The sequence below is a fragment of the Diabrotica virgifera genome, chromosome 10, assembly GCF_917563875.1.
Source record: "Diabrotica virgifera virgifera chromosome 10, PGI_DIABVI_V3a".
Classification (NCBI taxonomy): domain Eukaryota; kingdom Metazoa; phylum Arthropoda; class Insecta; order Coleoptera; family Chrysomelidae; genus Diabrotica; species Diabrotica virgifera.
The window spans coordinates 112,481,728-112,502,004 of NC_065452.1; the positions used below are offsets into that span (position 1 = coordinate 112,481,728).

Below are 20,277 nucleotides of genomic sequence, written 5' to 3' on the forward strand. Positions count from 1 at the left end.
TTTCACAAAATTTCCTGACATTCTCACGAATCCAACGCACCAAACTGCATTAAAATCCGTCTTACTGCGCCAAAAATCGACAGTAAGGCCTATTTTGGTGCTTCAATGCCTCGACTATATAGAGACTCAAATGGATGGTATAAATATAATGGAGAAATCCAGAAGCAGGTATCAAGAAAATCACCAAATGGAGACTAGTATTAGGTAGACCACGAGTCCACGAGGAAGACCCAAAACTCTACAGGGTGAGGCAAATAAAGGGTCTATTAGAAATATCTCGAGAACTAAAGGCAACAGAATCATGAAAATTGGAATAAAAGGGTTTTGAAGGATGATCTATTAAATGAAAATATTTTCATCTCTTTGCAACTTCCAGTTATACCGGAAGTTGCTTATAACTTCGTTTTTTTAAATGGGACACCCTGTATATTTTTACATTTTTTGATTCTCTTCGATGTCTTCTTTCTTAAAATATGAGGTTTTGTATTATTATGCGGGGTATTTTAAAAGATAATTACGTTTTTTTATTAATTTCGTAGCAAAATTAACACCCTGTATAATTGTAGTAGTTTTACATCTAAAACTCTACTTACGTTCAAATGATTTTTAATATACTCTACTATTGTTAAGAATCATTAGTACAGCTAAATTTTTAATTTTAATATACAGGGTTGGTCGAAACTCGGAATGAGTATTTTCTGAGTTTTCTTAAATGGAACACCCTGTATTTTAGTATTGTAATGAAATGATATTTTATGGTACTTTTTTATTTCTTAAGCATTCCCTATACCTAACTGCTTTAATTTGTGCTTAATTGTTAATCGCACCAACAATCTTAACTACGTTGGTATTTTGATAGCTAAACTATTATTGGTAATTTTAAGGACCAGTCTGGATTAATATGTATTTATTTCTGAAAATTATTTAGGATTGAGTATTTTCACGGCCAACCTAATAAAATTTTACGTATTTTTTGTTGCAATTAATGTTTAGCTTGAATCACCAATAACTCACAAATTAAAGCAGTTAGGTATAGGGAATGCTTAAGAAATAAAAAAGTACTATAAAATATCATTTCGCTACAATACAAAAATACAGAGTGTTCTATTTAAGAAGACTCAGAAAATACTCATTCCGAGTTTCGACCAACCCTGTATACTAAAATTAAAAATTTTGCCATACTAATGATTCTGAACAATAGTAGAGTATATTAAAAATCATTTGAACGTAAGTAGAGTTTTAGATGTCAAACTACTACAATTCTACAGGGTGTGAATGTTGCTACGAAATTAATAAAAAAACGTAATTATCTCTTAAAGTACCCTGTATAATATTACAAAACCTATATTTTAAGAAAGAAGACGTCGAAGAGGATCCAAAAATGTAAAAATATACAAGGTGTCCCATTAAAAAAAAACGAAGTTATAAGCAACTTCCGTTATAACCGGAAGTTGCAAAGAGATGAAAATATTTTCATTTAATAGATCATCCTTCAAAACCTCTTTATTCCAATTTTCATGATTCTGTTGCCTTTAGTTCTCGAGATATTTCTAATAGGCCAGTTATCTGCCTCACCCTATATACTTGTATAAGTACCTATTGACATTAGTATTAGTTGAGTCGTTTAGAAATTTGTGTAGTATACGAGACCGTGATCGCATACTAATATCAAAATGAAGTATTTCTTTCTTCTCCTATACTTTTCGAACTAATACCAAACGAGCTAATAAAACGAGGCGGAGAAGAACCACAACGAAAAATATAAGACCTTATACAGTCGAACCCGCTTATTGGAATAGCCTTCGTGCCAAGCAAAAATATTCTTATAACCGGAATATTCTAATAACCGATCATTGTTGGCTAGCCGTAATAAGTGTACCGAATATACGTAATAATAGCACATACTATGTTAATATGTATTTGTATATAGTATTAGATCTTTTTATGTCAATAATAGCGTAATTTTTATTAAAAAAACCAAATTACATTATACAGGGTGTTTCATTGGGAAACGGAAATACTTTAATTGTGAATAGAGGTCACCGAATTGGTTCTAGGCATAATAAATTTTTTGCCCTACTGACTTTTATACCCAAGTTACAGGGTGTTTTATCGATTTTGCCAATTTATTTCCTAAGCCATAACTTTAGAACCACCCTGTATATTTTTTTGATATTTGGTACACATGTGTCTCATCCAAAACCCAAACGACCGACATACTACTCACCAGAAAAATCTAGGTCCGGATTAACAAAAAATTATAAAGTAATAGTGACCTTAAAACAACACCCTGTATATTGAAATTTTGAAAATCTGTATGCATATTTGAAATGAGCACAAAAAACTAAGTCTAATCGTTCGCTTCAGTTTTTCGGCCAGACCATTTTATGACTTTAATATTGAAATTATATTGAATTTTTTAAGAACTCGTGACATTAAAAAGCAGGTATTATTAACTTTTAATTATAAATTATTAAAGCTATTGAATAAATACTCATTTTAAAATTAATCAATAGGGTAGGTGGGGGCAAAGGTACGCATTTTCTAAATTTTCATTTCTAGTGAATCTCCAAAGGCTTGAATTGGCACAGAGTATAGATGAAAGTGAAATTGATACATTTTGTAATGATATTAGGCAAATGGAAATTCTTAAATATTATTTTTGTAGTGTTGATAACTTTTTGAAAAAAAAATGTAAATGCGTACCTTTGCCCCGCGCAATGGGGCAAAAGTACGCATGTGCGTACTTTTGCGGATTTGAGACATTTTGCAATTGAGACAAAACTATCTGATAGAATATCAAGCTCAACTTGATATTCACTTTGAAGATAGACTTGAAACATGTATTTGCCAAGTTTACCTCAGTGGGGGCAAAAGTACGCATTGCAAAAGTTTGCCTCATTTCAACGTTCGGAGTGCGTACCTTTGCCCCATTTGTATGAGTACTTTTGCCCCATCCGGCAACCAATAATATATCTAACCTCAATATGAAACTATGCACATATAAACTTCAAACTGTCATGTAGAAGAAGACTTCTAACAATAAACTTTCAACATGCCTAACCAATAATAATCTGAGTTTGAAAGATTAAGAATTAGAATCAATTAATTTTTAAGAAAAATTAGATCAAGAGGTACAAAAATAATTTTTACCTCATTTTTGTTGTTGTGTTCGCCCTGATTGCGCCAAAGTTTCTCATCCAATGCTACTGAGTAGTACAAACATATGCCACAAGATGTTGTCGCCAACATATAAGAAGTTACTGAAAAATATAAGTGCGTACCTTTGCCCTGTGCGTACTTTTGCCCCCACCTACCCTACCTATTTACCACATTGGAACGACCCAATTATTAATCACAAGAAAAATCCAGGTCCGGATTTACAAAAAAACATAAAGTAATTCTGATCTTGAAACAACACCCTGTATATTGAAATTTTCAACATTTGTTTGCACATTTGAAAAGACCATAAAAATCTGAGTTTATAGGTTTGCTTTAGTTTTTTGTGAAGGAAATTTAATGACTTTGATTTTGAAATTAAATATATTGATACTTTTAAGAACACTGAAATTAAAAAGCAGATTTTTAAGCACTTTTAACAATAAATTATTAAATTTATTAAATAAATGCCCATTTTAAAAATAATCAATAGGTACTTATTTACGACATTCGAACGACCCACTTACAAATCACAATAAAAATGCAGGCCGGATTAACAAAATAATATAAAGTAATTGTAATCTTGAAACAACACCCTGTATATTGAAATTTTCAAAATCCGTTTGCACATAGATATGAAAAGAGCACAAAAAACGAAGTTTAATCGTCGGCTTCAATTTTTTGGCCAGACAACTTAATGAATTTAATTTTGAATTATGTCGAAATTTTTAAGAACTCTGAACTCATAATAAACATTTCGGTATAATTTCAAAAGTAATGTCATTAAATTGTCTGCACAAAAAATTAAAGCGGGACATTAAACTTAGTTTTTCGGGCTCTCTTAAGCCGTGCAAACGTATTTTAAAAATTTCAATATACACGGTGTTTTTTACAATTACTTTGTATTTTGTTGTTAATACGGACTTGGATTTTTCTTCTGATTAGTACGTGAGTCCTTTTAACACAGTAAATAATAACTGGTTATTTTTAAAATTAGTATTTATTCATTAACTTAAATGATTTATTATTAAAAGTGCTTTAAAAACCTGCTTATTAATTTCAGGGCTCTTAAAAATTTGAATATATTTAATTAAGTAAATTTTTGCACAAAAAATCAAAGTGAACCGATAAGCTCGGATTTTTGTGGTCTTTTCAAATGTGCAAACAAGTTTTGAACATGTCAATATACAGGGTGTTGTTTCAAGGTCACAATTACTTTATGTTTTTTTGTTAATTCGGACCTGGATTTTTCTTGTGATTATTAATTGGGCCTTTCCAATGTGGTAAATAAGTATTGATTCATTTTAAAATGAGTATTTATTCAATAACTTTAATAATTTATAATTAAAAGTTAATAATACCTGCTTTTTAATGTTGAGTTCTTAAAAAATTCAATATAATTTCAAAATTAAAGTCAAAAAATTTTCTGGCCGAAAAATCGAAGCAAATCATTAGACTTAGTTTTTTGTGCTCTTTTCAAATATGCAAACTGATTTTTAAAATTTCAATATACAGGGTGTTGTTTTAAGGTCACAATTACTTTATAATTTTTTGTTAATCCGGACCTGGATTTTTCTTGTGATTAGTATGTCTGTCGTTTGGGATTTGAATGAGGCATACGTGTACCAAATATTAAAAAAATATACAAGGTGGCTCTAAAGTTATGGCTTAGGAAAGAAATGAGCAAAATCTATAAAACACCCTGTAACTCGGATATAAAAGTCGGTAGGGCAAAAAATTTAGTATACCTAGAACGGCCTCGGTGACCTCTATTCACCATTTAAATATTTCCGTTTCCCAATGAAACACCCTGTATTATGTGGATGCATACAGTAATTAATATGAAATGTGCAATATATAGATTATGTAAATATTTTCTTATTAAAATACATAATATACTTAATAAGAAAATTACTTATTTAGTCTTGAAAAATAATCGGTAATTGTAGCTTATTTTTTTGTTACATAAAATACTAATTCCATTTACAGTGAATAAAATGCACCAAAAAGTGGATAAACATGTCCAAATCAGTATATTAAGGGCCAGATTTTATTACTCAAGGGTTTTTGGGGTCACTGAACATGGATACGCAATCAGAACCGACCCCCGGAGCACCTGGTGCCTAATGTTACTGCTAAGCCACGTCACCTGAAGTTTCGAGGGTTTTTGGCATTAAATTGATGCAAAAAGATTACTTGGGGGGTTTTTGGTGTTGCTTTGGTGTTTTTGGTTTTCGTAGGTCGGTTCTGATGGCGTATTCGTGTTCACCAACACCAAAAACGCTCCAAGTAATCTATTTGTATAAATTTAGTGTCAAAAAGCCTCGAAATTCCAGATGACGTGCATATCAATCACCCTGTGCACACGGATCTGATTTTTCTGTAGTCTGAATAAAGCAGTTAATTTGGTGGTAGTAGTGTAAGATTTGGCCAAAAATATGAGATATATCTAATTTACCGTTTAAAAGTTATGACGAAGAGAAATTTCAGTCAAAACTTACAACTCGCCCTGTATATTATTAAATAATGGGAGCAGATAATGGTAATTTGTTATTCACCATAGGGAGCTCCATATGAGGTAGGAGTATGTACAGTTCCTCATGACTCACCCTATATAAAAGTCTATAAATTATACAGGGTGTCCAGAAACTCTCCCGACAAACGAAGACTGGAGATTCTTCAGATAATTTTAAGACAATTTAACCCAATTCACCTAGTTCGAAAATGCTTCCTAAGGGAGATAGAGCTCTTTAAAGATGGCATCATGGAATCAGTTTTGCTTAAATATTTCCAGAACGCTTCTATTTAGAAAAATCAAAACTGGTACACTTATTTATCTTGCAGAGATAAATTAATTACATCAATTACGAATCTCTAGGACTGGTCATAGGCGCCCGTTCTGGGTGGGGTAACGCTATTTTATCATATAACTTTTTTATCTTTAACTTCTAAGCATTTTTTATACTGGATTAGTAAATTGTAAGGTATTCTAGTACTAAAAGGTACCCTTGCTTTGGGTCGGTAGAATGCACCGTTTTCGATAAAAATCAATTTAAGAATTTTTCGTTTGTTGAATTTGAAAAAAAAAATTAAAAAAAAAAGTATTTAGAAAAACGAAAACTGGTACGCTTATTTATCTTCCAGAGGTAAATCGATTTCCTTAGTTGCGAAATTCTAGTACCGGTCATATGCGTCCGTTTTGTTGGGTAGGTCAATGGTTATTTTATCGCATAACTTTTTTGTCTTTAATTTTTAAGCATTTTTGACACTTGATGATTAAATTATGAGGTATTCTAGTACTAAAAGTTACTATTACTTTAAATCGGTAAAATACACAGTCTTTTTTTGACAAAAATTTTCAAATTTTCTTCAAATTTAATAAACGAAACAATTTTAAATCAATTTTTCTAGAAAACGGTGCATCCTATGCATTAAAGCAAGAGTACCTTTTAGTACTAGAATACCTCACAATTTAATAAATCCATTGTCAAGAATGCTTAGAAGTTAAAGACAAAAAAGTTATGCGATAAAATACCAGTTGCCCTTCCCAAAACGGGCGCCTATGACGGTACTAGAAATTCGTAATTGGTGGAATCGATTTATCTCTGTAAGGTAAATAAGCGCACCAGTTTTCGTTTTTCTGAATAACAGTGTTCTGGAGATATTTAAGAAAAACTAATTCCCAGACGCCATCTTCAAAGAGCTCTAGCTCCTTCAGGAAGCATTTTCGGACTAGGTGAATTGGGTTAAATTGTCTTAAAATTACCTGAAGAATCTCCGGTCTTCGTTTGTCGGGAGAGTTTCTGGACACCCTGTATATATACCCACTTTTATTGTCTTGTTTCTGGAATGAAGTTCATTCATTAAAGCTCAAATACTCCTACTACCAGGTCAGTATTATGTGAAAATTTGACCTATTTATTCAAAAGGTACCTTCTAAGACAAGCCACGGCGTTTTAGTATCGATCAAACAATGCACGTTTGAAAAATGTCAACAAAAGGTGAACTATCAGGCAGTTTGTCATGTTCCACTGCTATACAAATGACTTTTATAAAATAATAAACTACTTATAATAGTTCCAATTGAAGTGCATTGTGATTTATTTCTTAAAAGATGGGTGATTTTGGAGAAGGTAAGTTAACAACAAAAAATGTTTTGAGAGAATGGTTAAATTATTTTTTATATGTAGGATAACAGCCATAAGTTATCGGCTTTTTTGTTACTATTATTTGGTCCTAACTACATTTACTTTAATGTTTTTGTCAATATCTTATATAAACAAATTTTAAACTTTTGGAGTAGACTTTCTTCTTATTCATGTACCATGTCCTTTGAGTACGTTGATTAACATCGTAACTATCTTAATTTTATTCACTGTCATTCTATAGAGCATGCTTGTATCAATACCATACCAATCTCGCAATTTCTTCAACCATGAGGTTCTTCTCCGTCCTGGACTGCGTTAGCTTGTTATTTCCCTTGCATAATAGTTTTTAGAAATCTATTTTTGGGACGTCGAATTCCATGTCCGAAGTACTCTATACTAAATTTACAATCAAGATGCAGTAGAAATAAACAAACCAAGACACGTTAAATGCTACTAGGAGCACTCCCGAATCATAATTTACAATGTATATACATTGAAGCTCCTAGTAGCATTTAACGTGTCTTGGTTTGTTTATTTCTACTGCATCTTGATTGTAAATTTAGTATAGCTTTCTCTTCTTGGTGCTTTTTATAACCTCAGTAGTCTTACTAAGACGTTCTAGTATTGTCGAGTTTCGAATCTTCTCCATCCAAACAACTTTTAAAATTCTTCTATATCAAAATACTAAGTTTTCAATCTAATGGCATATAAAACAACATAATGTTGCTCTACATCCCACCAGACTGAAAACAATGGGAACCTTCTCTGGTTACACCTCCGAGGCTTCTACAATTTGCAAGCCATAACGGATGCTGAGACTAAGGAAGATAAGGGAATTTTACAATTTATAATTCACGTCACATCTGCTCAAAGAGTAAACAGGTAAATCAAAAATGTCCAATCAGATAGTGCAGCAAGCACCTCTACCGGTTTCGAAACTTATTAGTCTCTCTTCAGCAGGCACATATGCTGCTCTCTCTGATCCAACCAAAACAAACCCCGGCGTGTATAGTCACGGATTGCAACGAACGAAATGGCATAGATGCCCTAGCAGCAACTGCTAGCAAAAGACTAAGTTTTCAATCTAATGGCATATAAACAGCATAATGTTGCTCTACATCCCACAGACTGAAAACAATGGGTACCTTCTCTGGTTACATCTCCGAGGCTTCTACAATTTGCAAGCCATAACGGATGCTGAGACTAAGGAAGAAAAGGTTCCCATTGTTTTCAGTCTGGTGGGATGTAGAGCAACATTATGTTGTTTTATATGCCATTAGATTGAAAACTTAGTCTTTTGCTAGCAGTTGCCGCTAGAGCACCTATGCCATTTCTTTCGTTGCAATCCGTGACTACACGCCGAGGTTTGTTTTGGTTGGATCAGAGAGAGCAGCATATGTGCCTCCTGATGAGAGACTAATAAGTTTCGAAACCGGTAGAGGTGCTTTCTGTACTCTCTGATTGGACTAGAATATGATGTGGATGTATTTTCGTTTTGCAACGAAATTGAAAATGGTTATTCATTTTTGATTTACCTATTTACTCTTTATGGAGTATGAAGGGAACCATTCTCGTTGGAACTTTACCGCGCTGAGCAGATGGGACGTGAATTATAAATTGTAAAATTTCCTCATCTTCCTTAGTCTCAGCATCCAATATGGCTTGCAAATTGTAGAAGCCTCGGAGGTGTAACCAGAGAAGGTTCCCATTGTTTTCAGTCTGGTCGGATGTAGAGCAACATTATGTTGTTTTATATGCCATTAAATTGGAAACTTAGTCTTTTGCTAGCAGTTGACGCTAGGGCATCTATGCCATTTCGTTCGTTGCAATCCGTGAGTACACGCCGGGGTTTGTTTTGGTTGGATCAAAGAGAGTAGCATATATGCCTCCTGATGAGAGACTAATAAGTTTCGAAACCGGTAGAGGTGCTTGCTGCACTCTTTGATTGGACTAGAATATGATGCGGCTGTATTTTCGTTTTGCAACGAAATTGAAAATGGTTATTCATTTTTGATCTTCTATATCACTACATTTCGAAAGCCTCAAGGCGATTTATATCATGTTACATAATACTTCTAAAAGCGGCTCTGGCCTGCTCAATTCTGGATTTCACCGTGACTCTCTGCGTTACAATTTACTAAGTAATATCCAAAGTAAACAATTTGATCAACTTGCTCAAGTTTGGTACTATTTGCATATTTACGTAAAAAACGGAAAAACTGTAGGTCCAGACGAAATACCTGCGAAATGACTAGACGATGGAACTCTACCTGTACTACTGGATCTGTTTATTGAAGTATACAAAACCTGAAAAATCCCTCAGGAATGGTTGGTGTCCACCTTTGTAACAATATCAAAAACAATATATGCCAAAGATTATTCGGACTATAGGAAAATATCACTAATAAGCCATACCCTCAAAATATTTTTAAAGGTGATTCATGGAAGATTATACAGAAAGCAAGAAGATGATATGGATGATAGCCAATTTGGGTTCCGCAAAGGACTTGGAACAAGAGAAGAGAGGCATTGTTTGCCTTTAATGTCCTCTCTCAAAGATGCTTAGATATGAACCTGAATATTTATTCCTGTTTCATTGACTTCGAAAAAGCGTTCGACAGGGTCCGACAGGGTTCGAAAAACTAATAGAATTATTGAAAAACAGTGATATAGACAGAAGAGATTTACGAATTATCATCAATCTGTATTGGAATCAAAAGGCCAATATAAAGATAGAAGAACAAGAATCCGAGAATATTGATATAAAGAGAGGAGTAAGACAGGGTTGTGTTCTGTCGCCGCTACTGTTTAACGTATACAGTGAAGCCATATTTCAGGAAGCGAAATTGTTAAATAGAATTAACGATTATTGCATTCGATATGAACTAAAAATAAACAAAATAAAAACTAAAGGACCCCGCAGAATCCTTATGGGAAATGGCTCTCTGTCAAATGCTCTGAAACTTTGAGTTCTGGTAGTCCTTGATGTGTAGAACAAAAGACTCAATGTGCCCCTAGCTCCAAAAATCATGGTTTTAAGATGTAAGCCTCTGAAGTTATTTGTAGAGTGAGGACGTTTAAGTTGGAATAAATTCATTTTCTCGAGAATGGGCGACCCTGGAGATAAATCCCGAATAAGGTCGATTTTTATTGAAGTGAAAACTTATTTAGGGACGTTGTGCGATTTTTGGATAGGGGAAAGAGCATTAAATTCGCGACCGTCATCGCGACCGTCATTGCGACCGTCATCGCTTATGCTATACAGGGTGTTTCATTAATAATTGTCCATATGGTAACTGGAGAAAGCTTATTACTAAATACGAAGATTTAACCTAAAACACTTAAATAAAATGTGGTTCCTTACTGAGTTACAGGGTGTTTTATCTAAAAATTTAAAAACTAATTTTGCTCAGCATTTTAATACTATTCGACGTATGCTTTTCATACTTGGCAGAATGTGCGACTACTAGACACTCTACTAAATTATGATAAACAAACGTTTCTAGCTACTACCAGAGGCGTACGACAGGGGATGGTGGATGGTTGACCCTTTTCAAATTCTACGTCACTGGAGGAATTACTATTTTGGTGCCATTTTTAGATTCTACAATACTTTCTACGTAAATAATATACTCCTCATTGGTAACGATAAAGTCATTAGTTTTCGAGATATTTGAAGTTAAATATGAAACGGTACAGTTATTTTGATTAATTTATGATATGATTCATATGATTAAAATTTTAAAATTATTTGTACCCAGTACTTTAAAACTATTTGGCGTATCCTTATCATACTTGGCAGAAAGTGCATGTACTGTACACCCTACTAAATTAAGATAAATAAACGTTTCTAGCTACTATCAGAGGCGTACGACAGGGGGTAGTGGCTGGTTGACCCTTCCCAAATTCTACGCCACTGACGAAATTGTTATTTTAGTGTAATTTTTTGATTTTGCAATAGTTTTTATGTAAATAATATACTTTTCATTCCTAGCGATAAAATGATTAGTTTTCGAGATATTTGAAATTAAAAATGAAGCGACACAATACACTGATCAAAATAACCGTGTCGTTTCATTTTTAACTTCAAATATATCGAAAACTAATGACTTTATCGTTACGAATGAAGAGTATATTATTTTCATGGAAAGTATTGGAGAATCCAAAAATTGAACTAAAATAGCAATTTCGCCAGTGGCGTAGAATTTGGAAAGGGTCAACCATTCACTTTCCCCCGTCGTACGCCTCTGGTAATAACCATAAACGTTTGTTTAACATAATTTAGTACCTTCTGCAGTACCTATACTTCCTGCCAAGTATGAAAAGGATACGTTAAATAGTTTGAAAATACTAAGCAAAAATAGTTTTTAAATTTTTAGATAAAACACCCTGTAACTCAGTAAGGAACCACATTTTATTTAAGTGTTTTAGGTTAAATCTTCGTATTTTGTGCTAAGGTTTCGCCAGTTACTATATGGACAATTATTAATGAAACACCCTGTATATTATTTGTATGTATATATAAATTGTATAGAAGTATTTAAATTTAAAATAAATGTAAAACCTATTTTAGGATGGGGAAAAAGGATTTATTTCGCGACCGTCATCTCTTCGGCGAAATAAATTTTGTACGTATCTTTTATTATGTGTATGTATACATAAATTGTATAGAAGTATTTAAATTTAAAATAAATGTAAAACCTATTTTTGGATGGGGACAAAGGATTTATTTCGCGACCGTCATCTCTTCGACGAAATAAATTTTGTACGTATATTTATTGAAGTGAAAACTTCTTTAGGGACGTTGCCCCTTTTTTGATGAGAAAATGTATTAAATTGGCGACCGTCATCGCTTCAAAGAAAGCGACCGCCATCGCGACCGTCATCGCTTCGACGAAATAAATTTTTGAAGTGAAATTTCTTTAGGGACGTTGTGCACTTTTTAGATAGAGAAAAAGTATTTAATTAGCGACTGTCATCGCGACCGTCATCGCTTCGGCGAAATAAATTTTTGAAGTGAAAACTTCGTTTGGGGACGTTGTGCACTTTTTAGATGGGAAAAAAGTATTTAATTAGCGACCGTCATCACTTCGACGAAATAAATTTTTGAATAGATTTTTTAATAGGGGAAAAAGCATTGAATTCGCGACCGTCATCGCTTATGCTGTATATTATTTGTATGTATATATAAATTGTCTAGAAGTATTTAAATTTAAAATAAATGTAAAACCTATTTTTGGATGGGGAAAAAGGATTTATTTCGCGACCGTCATCGCGACCGTCATCTCTTCGACAAAATAAATTTTATACGTATATTTATTGAAGTGAAAACTTCTTTAGGAACGTTGTGCACTTTTTTAATGGGGCAATGTATTAAATTGGCGACCGCCATCGCGACCGTCATCGCTTCGAAGAAATAAATTTTTTAAGTGAAAACTTCTTGAGGGACGTTGTGCACTTTTCGGATGGGGAAAAGATATTAAATTAGCGACCGTAATCGATTCGACGAAATAAATTTTTGAAGTGAAAATTTCTTTAGGGACGTTTTGTACTTTTTAGATAGGAAAAACGTATTGAATTGGCGACCGTCATCGGTTCGAAGAAATAATTTTTTTTAATGAAAACTATTTTTTTTAATGAAAACTAGCGGGCATCATCACGCGCAGATGGATCACGTTACTAGTATGATATATATTCAAAAAAATTAAAATTTAAAAATACAAATCGACCTGATTCGGGATTTATCTCCAGAGTCGCCCATTCTCGAGAAAATGAATTTATTCCAACTGAAACGTCCTCACTCTACATATAACTTCAGAGGCTTATATCTTAAAACCATGATTTTTGGAGCTAGGGGCCCATCAAGTATTTTGTTCTACACATCAAGGACTACCAGATCCCAAATTTTAAGAGCATTTGACAGAGAGCCATTTCCCATAAGGTTTCTGCGGGGTCCTTTATGATTTTCTCAATAACACAACATGTCAATGGAAGGTTAATGATAGAGCAAACCAAAATAGAAAAATTAAAGACATACAAATATCTGGGAACCTGGGTTGATGACAAAAATGACCAAAGCAAAGAAATGAAAGTCTGAATTGAAGTTGCCTCTCAGATTGAGGGCTCTAAGATGCTACATATTTTCTATACAGAAGAATATTGAAAATTCAATGGGTTCAAAGAATTACCAATGTTGAAGTGCTACGACGTTTAAATAAGGAGTTAGAAATTATATGAATAGTATAAAAATAAGAAAACTGGAATATTTGGGTCACATTACCAGAGGAGAAAAATATGAATTGCTGAGAATTATTATGCAAGGAAGGATCCAAGGAAGAAAAAGCATAGGAAGAAGACGCATCTCCTGGCTGAGGAACCTTAGAGAATTGTTTAACTGTAGTTCATTACAACTGTTCAAAGCAGCAACCAACGAAGTGACCATAGCCATTGTGATATCCAACCTCTGATAGGAGAGGGAACTTTAAGAAGAAGGACATATACAGACGGTTTTATATTATGTTGTTTACTTACTACTCAGTAGTATTTTGGTTTACCTATTCCTTCGTGTTTTTCAGAAAGTGCATTTCTGAAAATTTTTTCGGAGTAAACTTTGAAAAGCAGGGGCGAAAATATGCATTCCTGTCATACTCCTCTTTTAATATTAAGAGAATCTGATTCCAATTCTTTGTATACAATATAACTAATGTTTGATTCCACTAATGCGAACGCCTCTGCCATCCAAGCCAATGCCTTCTAGTACTTCGTTGAATATAGAGTGGAGAGAATAAGTTCAAATGCCTTTTGGAAGTCGATAAAGTAACAGTACATGTCTACAGATATATCACGACACCTTTGAGCAAGTACTTTCATACCAAACAATGCCTATCTCGTTCCAAACCCGTTATGGAAACCAAACTGTGTGTCACTTAGGTATTCTTCGCATAAATGTTCAATAAATGACTTAACAAACGGATGGTTCTATAATCAATACAGGTATGTGCTACCGTCTTCTTAGATAGAGCTATGTACAGTACAGTGAATTTGACCAACGATAAGGTAGGTGTCCGCTGGTATAAATGGTATTGAAAAACGAAGATAAATATAGTCTCTAAAACATTGCTAACATTTATAAGCTTGTATGTTTCACTTTTACTTGGAATTTGACTTGGAATTTCATCAGAACCAGTCGCTTTGCCACTTTTTGATGATTATATGGCTTGTATTGGCTAGATCGCCTAACACAACCCGTAACGAAGATAATAAGCTCGATCAAATTTTTAAAATGATGCATGACTTAACCAAAGAAACAAAAAATTTAACAACGGAAGTAAAAGAGATAAAGAATGAACAGAGAAAGTACTGGGAGGAATTAAACGACCTGAAAACAGAATTGGAGCTAAAAACGATAGAAATGCACTGAAACAAGCTGTAGGAAACTTCATGGAAAAAGAAATGAATATCAATGTTCAAATCGAAGAAGCTATCAAACTGGCAGAAAAAACATGTTTGGTCAAACTACAGAACAAGTTTGAAAAAGAAAAGATCATGCAAAATAAAGCTAAACTAAAATACATAAAAGACTATAAAGTGTATATAAATAATGACAATAATGACATAACAAAAGAAGAACTACAAACACAGAAAAAAATAAGACAAGTCGCAAATGAAGAAATCAATAAGGGTAAAATGTTACAATAAAATATAATAAAATAATAATAGATGGAAAAACACGCAAATGGAATCAATACAACAACCAGCTAGAAGAAGACCAGGGAAACCCAAAAAACGAACAGAAGATGAAAATACACAAATAAAAGCACAAATCACGACAGACAAGGCACAGAAAAAGGAATTGAGCAAGGACGAAAATATAAATAGAGCAAAAACGAAAGATAAACATGAAATAGACATAAGAGAGAACATATTTATAGGTGCATGGAATGTAAGAACCCTACACGAAACCGGCAAATTAGAGCAGGTAAGCCAAGAGATTGATAAGTACAAATTAGACATTGTCGGACTAGCGAAACAAGATGGAATGGTAGTGGATCAACCTGATTAGGTGACCAACAACTAGTGTTGCCAGGTTAGATTTGTTTTTTATCGGTACATAAGCAAAAACAAATCGGGATTTAGGGTTGTAGATCGGGACAAATAAACAACAATAGCCCAGTAAATAACCGTTTTGGAGTGTCATTTTCAGAGTCAACTCCGAATTGCATAAAAATCTGGTTTTAGGTTCTACTTACTGTCTACTTCAAAGTTGAACTTGTACCGTTGGTTGCTTTTACTTGGGGGGTGACAGTTACAGTTACCCCTTATCGGGGGTAAAAATCGCGCGTTTAAAGTAAGTCCCAAAATGGATCAACAGACTAACTCTCAGAGAGCAGAAACTTTTCTTCTATATAATTTTTAAACTAAGTCAATACTTTTCGAGTAATTTTATCGAAAAAAATATTCCTAGCAAAAATGTAGCTTTTAAAAAAACAAAAAAAATGTATGTTCAGAAAGTCTCTAAAACCAGTAAAAGCAAAGTTGTAGCACGTCAAAAATACGTTCTTATTCGTCAAATTCCATATCGAATTTTTCAACTTGAAATAACCAAAAAATTAAGCAATTTTCGGGCAAAACCTATTAAAATTTTTTAAAGTGTTTAAAAATATCTTTATTTTTGTTTTATATAAAAGTCTTTAGCATTAAAACTAAGCGAGTTACGCTCAAAATAAAGTTGGCTCCTTTTTTATAAAAAGAATCGTGAAAATCTCCCCCTATTTAACACCGTCAATAAAATGAATCGTTACCGCTTTACCATTTACTTTATATGTGTATTAGTGTATTGTTTATACGATCTGTAAGTTTTACCGGTTGGGAGTGCTTAGTTTTCAAAAAAAAAATGGTTTTATAGTAAAAAAGAAATTTCTTAAAAATTGGAAAGTGCCCTTCTTTCAAAATAACTCAAAAAGTATTAGGGATACTACAAAATCTCAAGGAGTAAAAAGTATAAATATGATAGATTCATTTTGTTTTTCTGTAAGACAAAAATTGGTTAAAATATGGCTGTTCATATTTTGCATACACTCGTGATTAGTGACTCGTTCAGGCCTTTTCAATCATGTAAAAAATACATAAGTAAAGTAAATTGGTTGTAAAGCCGTAAAGATTAATTTCATTTGGGGTGCTAAGTCGAGGGAGATTTTCACGATTTTTTTACCAAACAAATAAGTCAACTTGATTTTGAGCATAACTAGCTTAGTTTTGATGCTAGAAACTTTTTTAAAATATAAAAATAAAGCTTTATTAAAAGAGTTTTAATTGTTTTTTTCCGAAAAGTTTCTTCATTTCTTGATTATTTCACGTTGAAATATTTCATTTGGAATATGACGAATAAGAACGTATTTTTTATGAGCTACAACTTTGCTGGCTGGGTCTATAGACTTTACGAGTTCACAATTTTTTTTCATTTTTTTATATTATGCTACCTACATTTATGCTAAGAATATTTTTTTCGATCAAATAACTTTTTGAGTTATTTGTGAAAATCGCCTGAAAGCGTGATTTTTTTGTCGAAAAATACACATTTTCAATCGTAAATAACTCGAAAAGTATTCTAAGTTAAAATTCTATAGAACTAAAAGCAACCAACGGCACAAGCCGTCCAAATTTTCATGCAATTCGGAGTTGATCCTGAAAATTACACGGTGTCGCCGTACTTCCCGTTCATTTACTGGACTACAAGGTGTTTCTATAACCTGTATTTAATCCTACATAATAATAATAATCAGACGAAATTACAAAAAAAAAATCTTCGATTAAGTAAATTATTTATTTTTTATTAAAATTATATTTTTCATTAGATTTTGCCGCTTAGGAGTTCCTTGTTTTTATAACTTATCTAGTTATAAAATTTACTGTAAGTCCTCCTGAAATTGGTTTTCGTGGGTGAAAATCGGGACATTTAGTGTCCCGATCAGGTACAAATCGGTACACGTCCCCAGACTCCTGAAAATCGGGACGTCCCGCGCAAATCGGGACACCTGGTAACGCTACCAACAACTAATGATGTTGTGACGATAATATAATTTTATCGTCTAGAGTACGCCAATGAATTTAGTAAAACACGTTTTTGTACTGTTTCGAACGATATAAAAATCAGATCGAAAAGCCTTGTTGATTATTATTTTTGGAGCGTTGATCGAAGAATAATAGACAACAGCGAGGTACAAGTGGTGAGTTTATGTAGGTAGTATTTCCCGATTTTTTCCGCTGTCGTTTTGGCGAGCTGAGCGAATCCGACAGTTTTCTTCTTACCTATCCTTATATGAGCGATGATCATATATCCTTTATATGTCTTTCCAATCCGGCGAGATGAGTGGGATCTCCTTTCTCCCTTTTCCTTATACATTCATGTCGTATTAATAAAAGCAATTCCTATTTCGCGCGATCGTCAGAATCATTCATTCATGTACAAAAATATCGTCACATCGGCCCGAACAATAAGCTCGATGCGTAGAAATTAATTATAAATATATTTTATTAACGAACTTAATGAGTAATTAAGGCTAATTATCGTATCTTTTGTTTATTTTGATTCCGAATAAAATTGTTTTAAAAAGCGAACTCTTTTTCTTCGACTGATAGTTACCTGGAGTAACGAAACGCAACGACCACGTTACAGGTCGTTTAAGTTCGTATAGCCTTACAGGACCGCGTTTAAGTTCGTATAGCCTTTCCAAAAATTCTGTGGAGTCTTTGGATCCGTCAAAATGTAAGCCCCATTTACTAACTGTGTCCATTATTTGACTGTGTTCGTTTTCCGTATGTGTGTTGTCTGTTTTAGGATCCTCAGTTTCGATATTGGTAACTGTGCCGATCTTTTTTGAGCGTAAGTGTAAGACCATTCTTGATCGAAGTTCGTCTAATTTACCTGTCGTATCTAAGTTAAATTCTGCCAAAAACGTTGATTAATTCCTCTTTCTTTAGTTTATATATCCAGCCTACCGTCTCATCCGCTATTTCTAAACCCATCGTGCCGTCTGATTCCGCCATATTTTAATATAAATTCGTACAATCCGTTTAAATGTCTTAAACCCTTTTAAAAGATCTGCTCGGGCGCCAATGTAACGCGGTCGTTGCGTTTCGTTGCTCCAGGTAACTATCAGTCGAAGAAAAGGAGTTCGCTTTTTAAAATTTATTCGGAATCAAAATAAACAGAAGATACGATAATTAGCCTTAATGACTCATTAAGTTCGTTAATAAAAGATATTTATAATTTAATAATAAGCATCGAGCTTATTGTTCGGGCCGATGTGACGATATTTTTGTACATGAATGAATGATTCTGACGATCGCGCGAAATAGGAATTGCTTTTATTAATACGACATGAATGTATAAGGAAAGGGAGAAAGGAGATCCCGCTCACCTCGCCGGATTGGAAAGACATATAAAGGATATAAGATCACCGCTCATATAAGGATAGGTAAAAGGATAGGTAAGAAGAAAACTGTCGGATTCGCTCAGCTCACTACCTACTACTACCTACTCTATGACCTACTACCTACATATACTCACCTCTTGTACCTAGCTGTTGTCTATCATTCTTCGATCAACGCTCCAAGAATAATAATCAACTAGGCTTTTCGATCCGATTTTTATATCGTTCGAAACAGTACAAAAACGTGTTTTACTAAATTCATTGGCGTACTCTAGACGATAAAATTATATTATTGTCACAATATGTTCTGGAAACACGGATGTAAATGACAAACACGAAAAGGGAGTGGCAATACTGCTAGCCCAAAAGGGGAGAAAGGCTCTAGTAGAGTGGGAACCAGTGTCAGAAAGGATTATTTGGGCGAGACTGAAGGCAAGATATTATAACATAATAGTAATAAATGTATATGCTCCCACAAATAAAAACGACGAAAATGAGAAGGAAGAATTTTACGAGCAACTACAAACAACGTTTCATAGGATTAACAATAAATATAGAAGAGATATAAAAATAGTAATCGGAGACTTTAATGCAAAAATAGGAAATGATAATAAAAGACATGAACATGTGATGGAAAAGGAGGGAATCGGAGAGAGAAACGACAATCTAAATCGATTAGTCGAATTTTGTGAGCAAAATGAACTTTTAATAGGCGGAAGTATCTTTAAATATAAGAGGATACATAAGGAAACATGGAAATCGCCAGGAGGGAGATACAAGCACCAAATAGACCACATAATATTTGAATATAAAAGGAGAAGATAGCTGCAAGATGTCAGGAGCTTAAGAGGTGCTGATGTGGGATCAGACCACATGCTAATCAAGGCGAGACTAAAAATGAAATTAGCCAGAGATAAAAACCAAAAAAGCAGCAGAAGGAACAAACAACGTTGATGCCCTAAAACAAGAATGTATAAGAAATAAATTCAGTGAGAAACTGGCAATTAACCGAACAGTATCACAACAAAATGGAGAGTCAGTCGAAGAAACATGGAAATATTTTAAAGAAGTGATGATGAATACAGCAAAAGAAACAATCGGATTAAAAAGAAGACAAAATAAAAAATGGATTACCAAAGATACTCTACTACTGATAGAAGGAAGAAAAAAAATCAAAGAAGAAATTCTACAAAAGGAAGGATCAGAAGAAGAGAGGGCACTTGAAAGGAAATACAAGGCAAAAAACGCAGAAGTAAAAAAACAAGCCAGAAAAGATAAAAGAAACTATATAAATGAGATGCTAAATATATCAGAAGAAGCAGCGAAAGAAAACGACTTACGAACACAATATACAATCATACGAAACTTAACAGGAAAAGCACAACGAAATATACGAAAAGTAAAGGATAAACAAGGAAATAGAATAAAAAATGAGAAAAAAATAATACAAAGATGGAAGGAATACTTCGAATAGATATATGCTAAGCATGAAATAACTCAAATCATAGAAAATGAAGTAGAATCACCAGAGCTAGAAG

The 20,277-nt window shown here is 33.4% G+C and overlaps 1 protein-coding gene across 1 annotated transcript in view; it reads left to right on the forward strand.

Annotated features, from left to right (window-relative positions):
* The first annotated feature begins 7,273 nt into the window (after positions 1-7,273).
* The window catches only part of LOC114339159 (cytosolic carboxypeptidase 6), a 94,014-nt gene continuing 81,010 nt past the window's right edge, over positions 7,274-20,277 (forward strand). Inside the window, exons 1-2 of the mRNA XM_050663087.1 lie at positions 7,274-7,292; positions 14,659-14,988. Coding sequence (XP_050519044.1) covers positions 7,274-7,292; positions 14,659-14,988 — 349 coding nt within the window. The remainder of the gene's footprint in view (positions 7,293-14,658; positions 14,989-20,277) is intronic.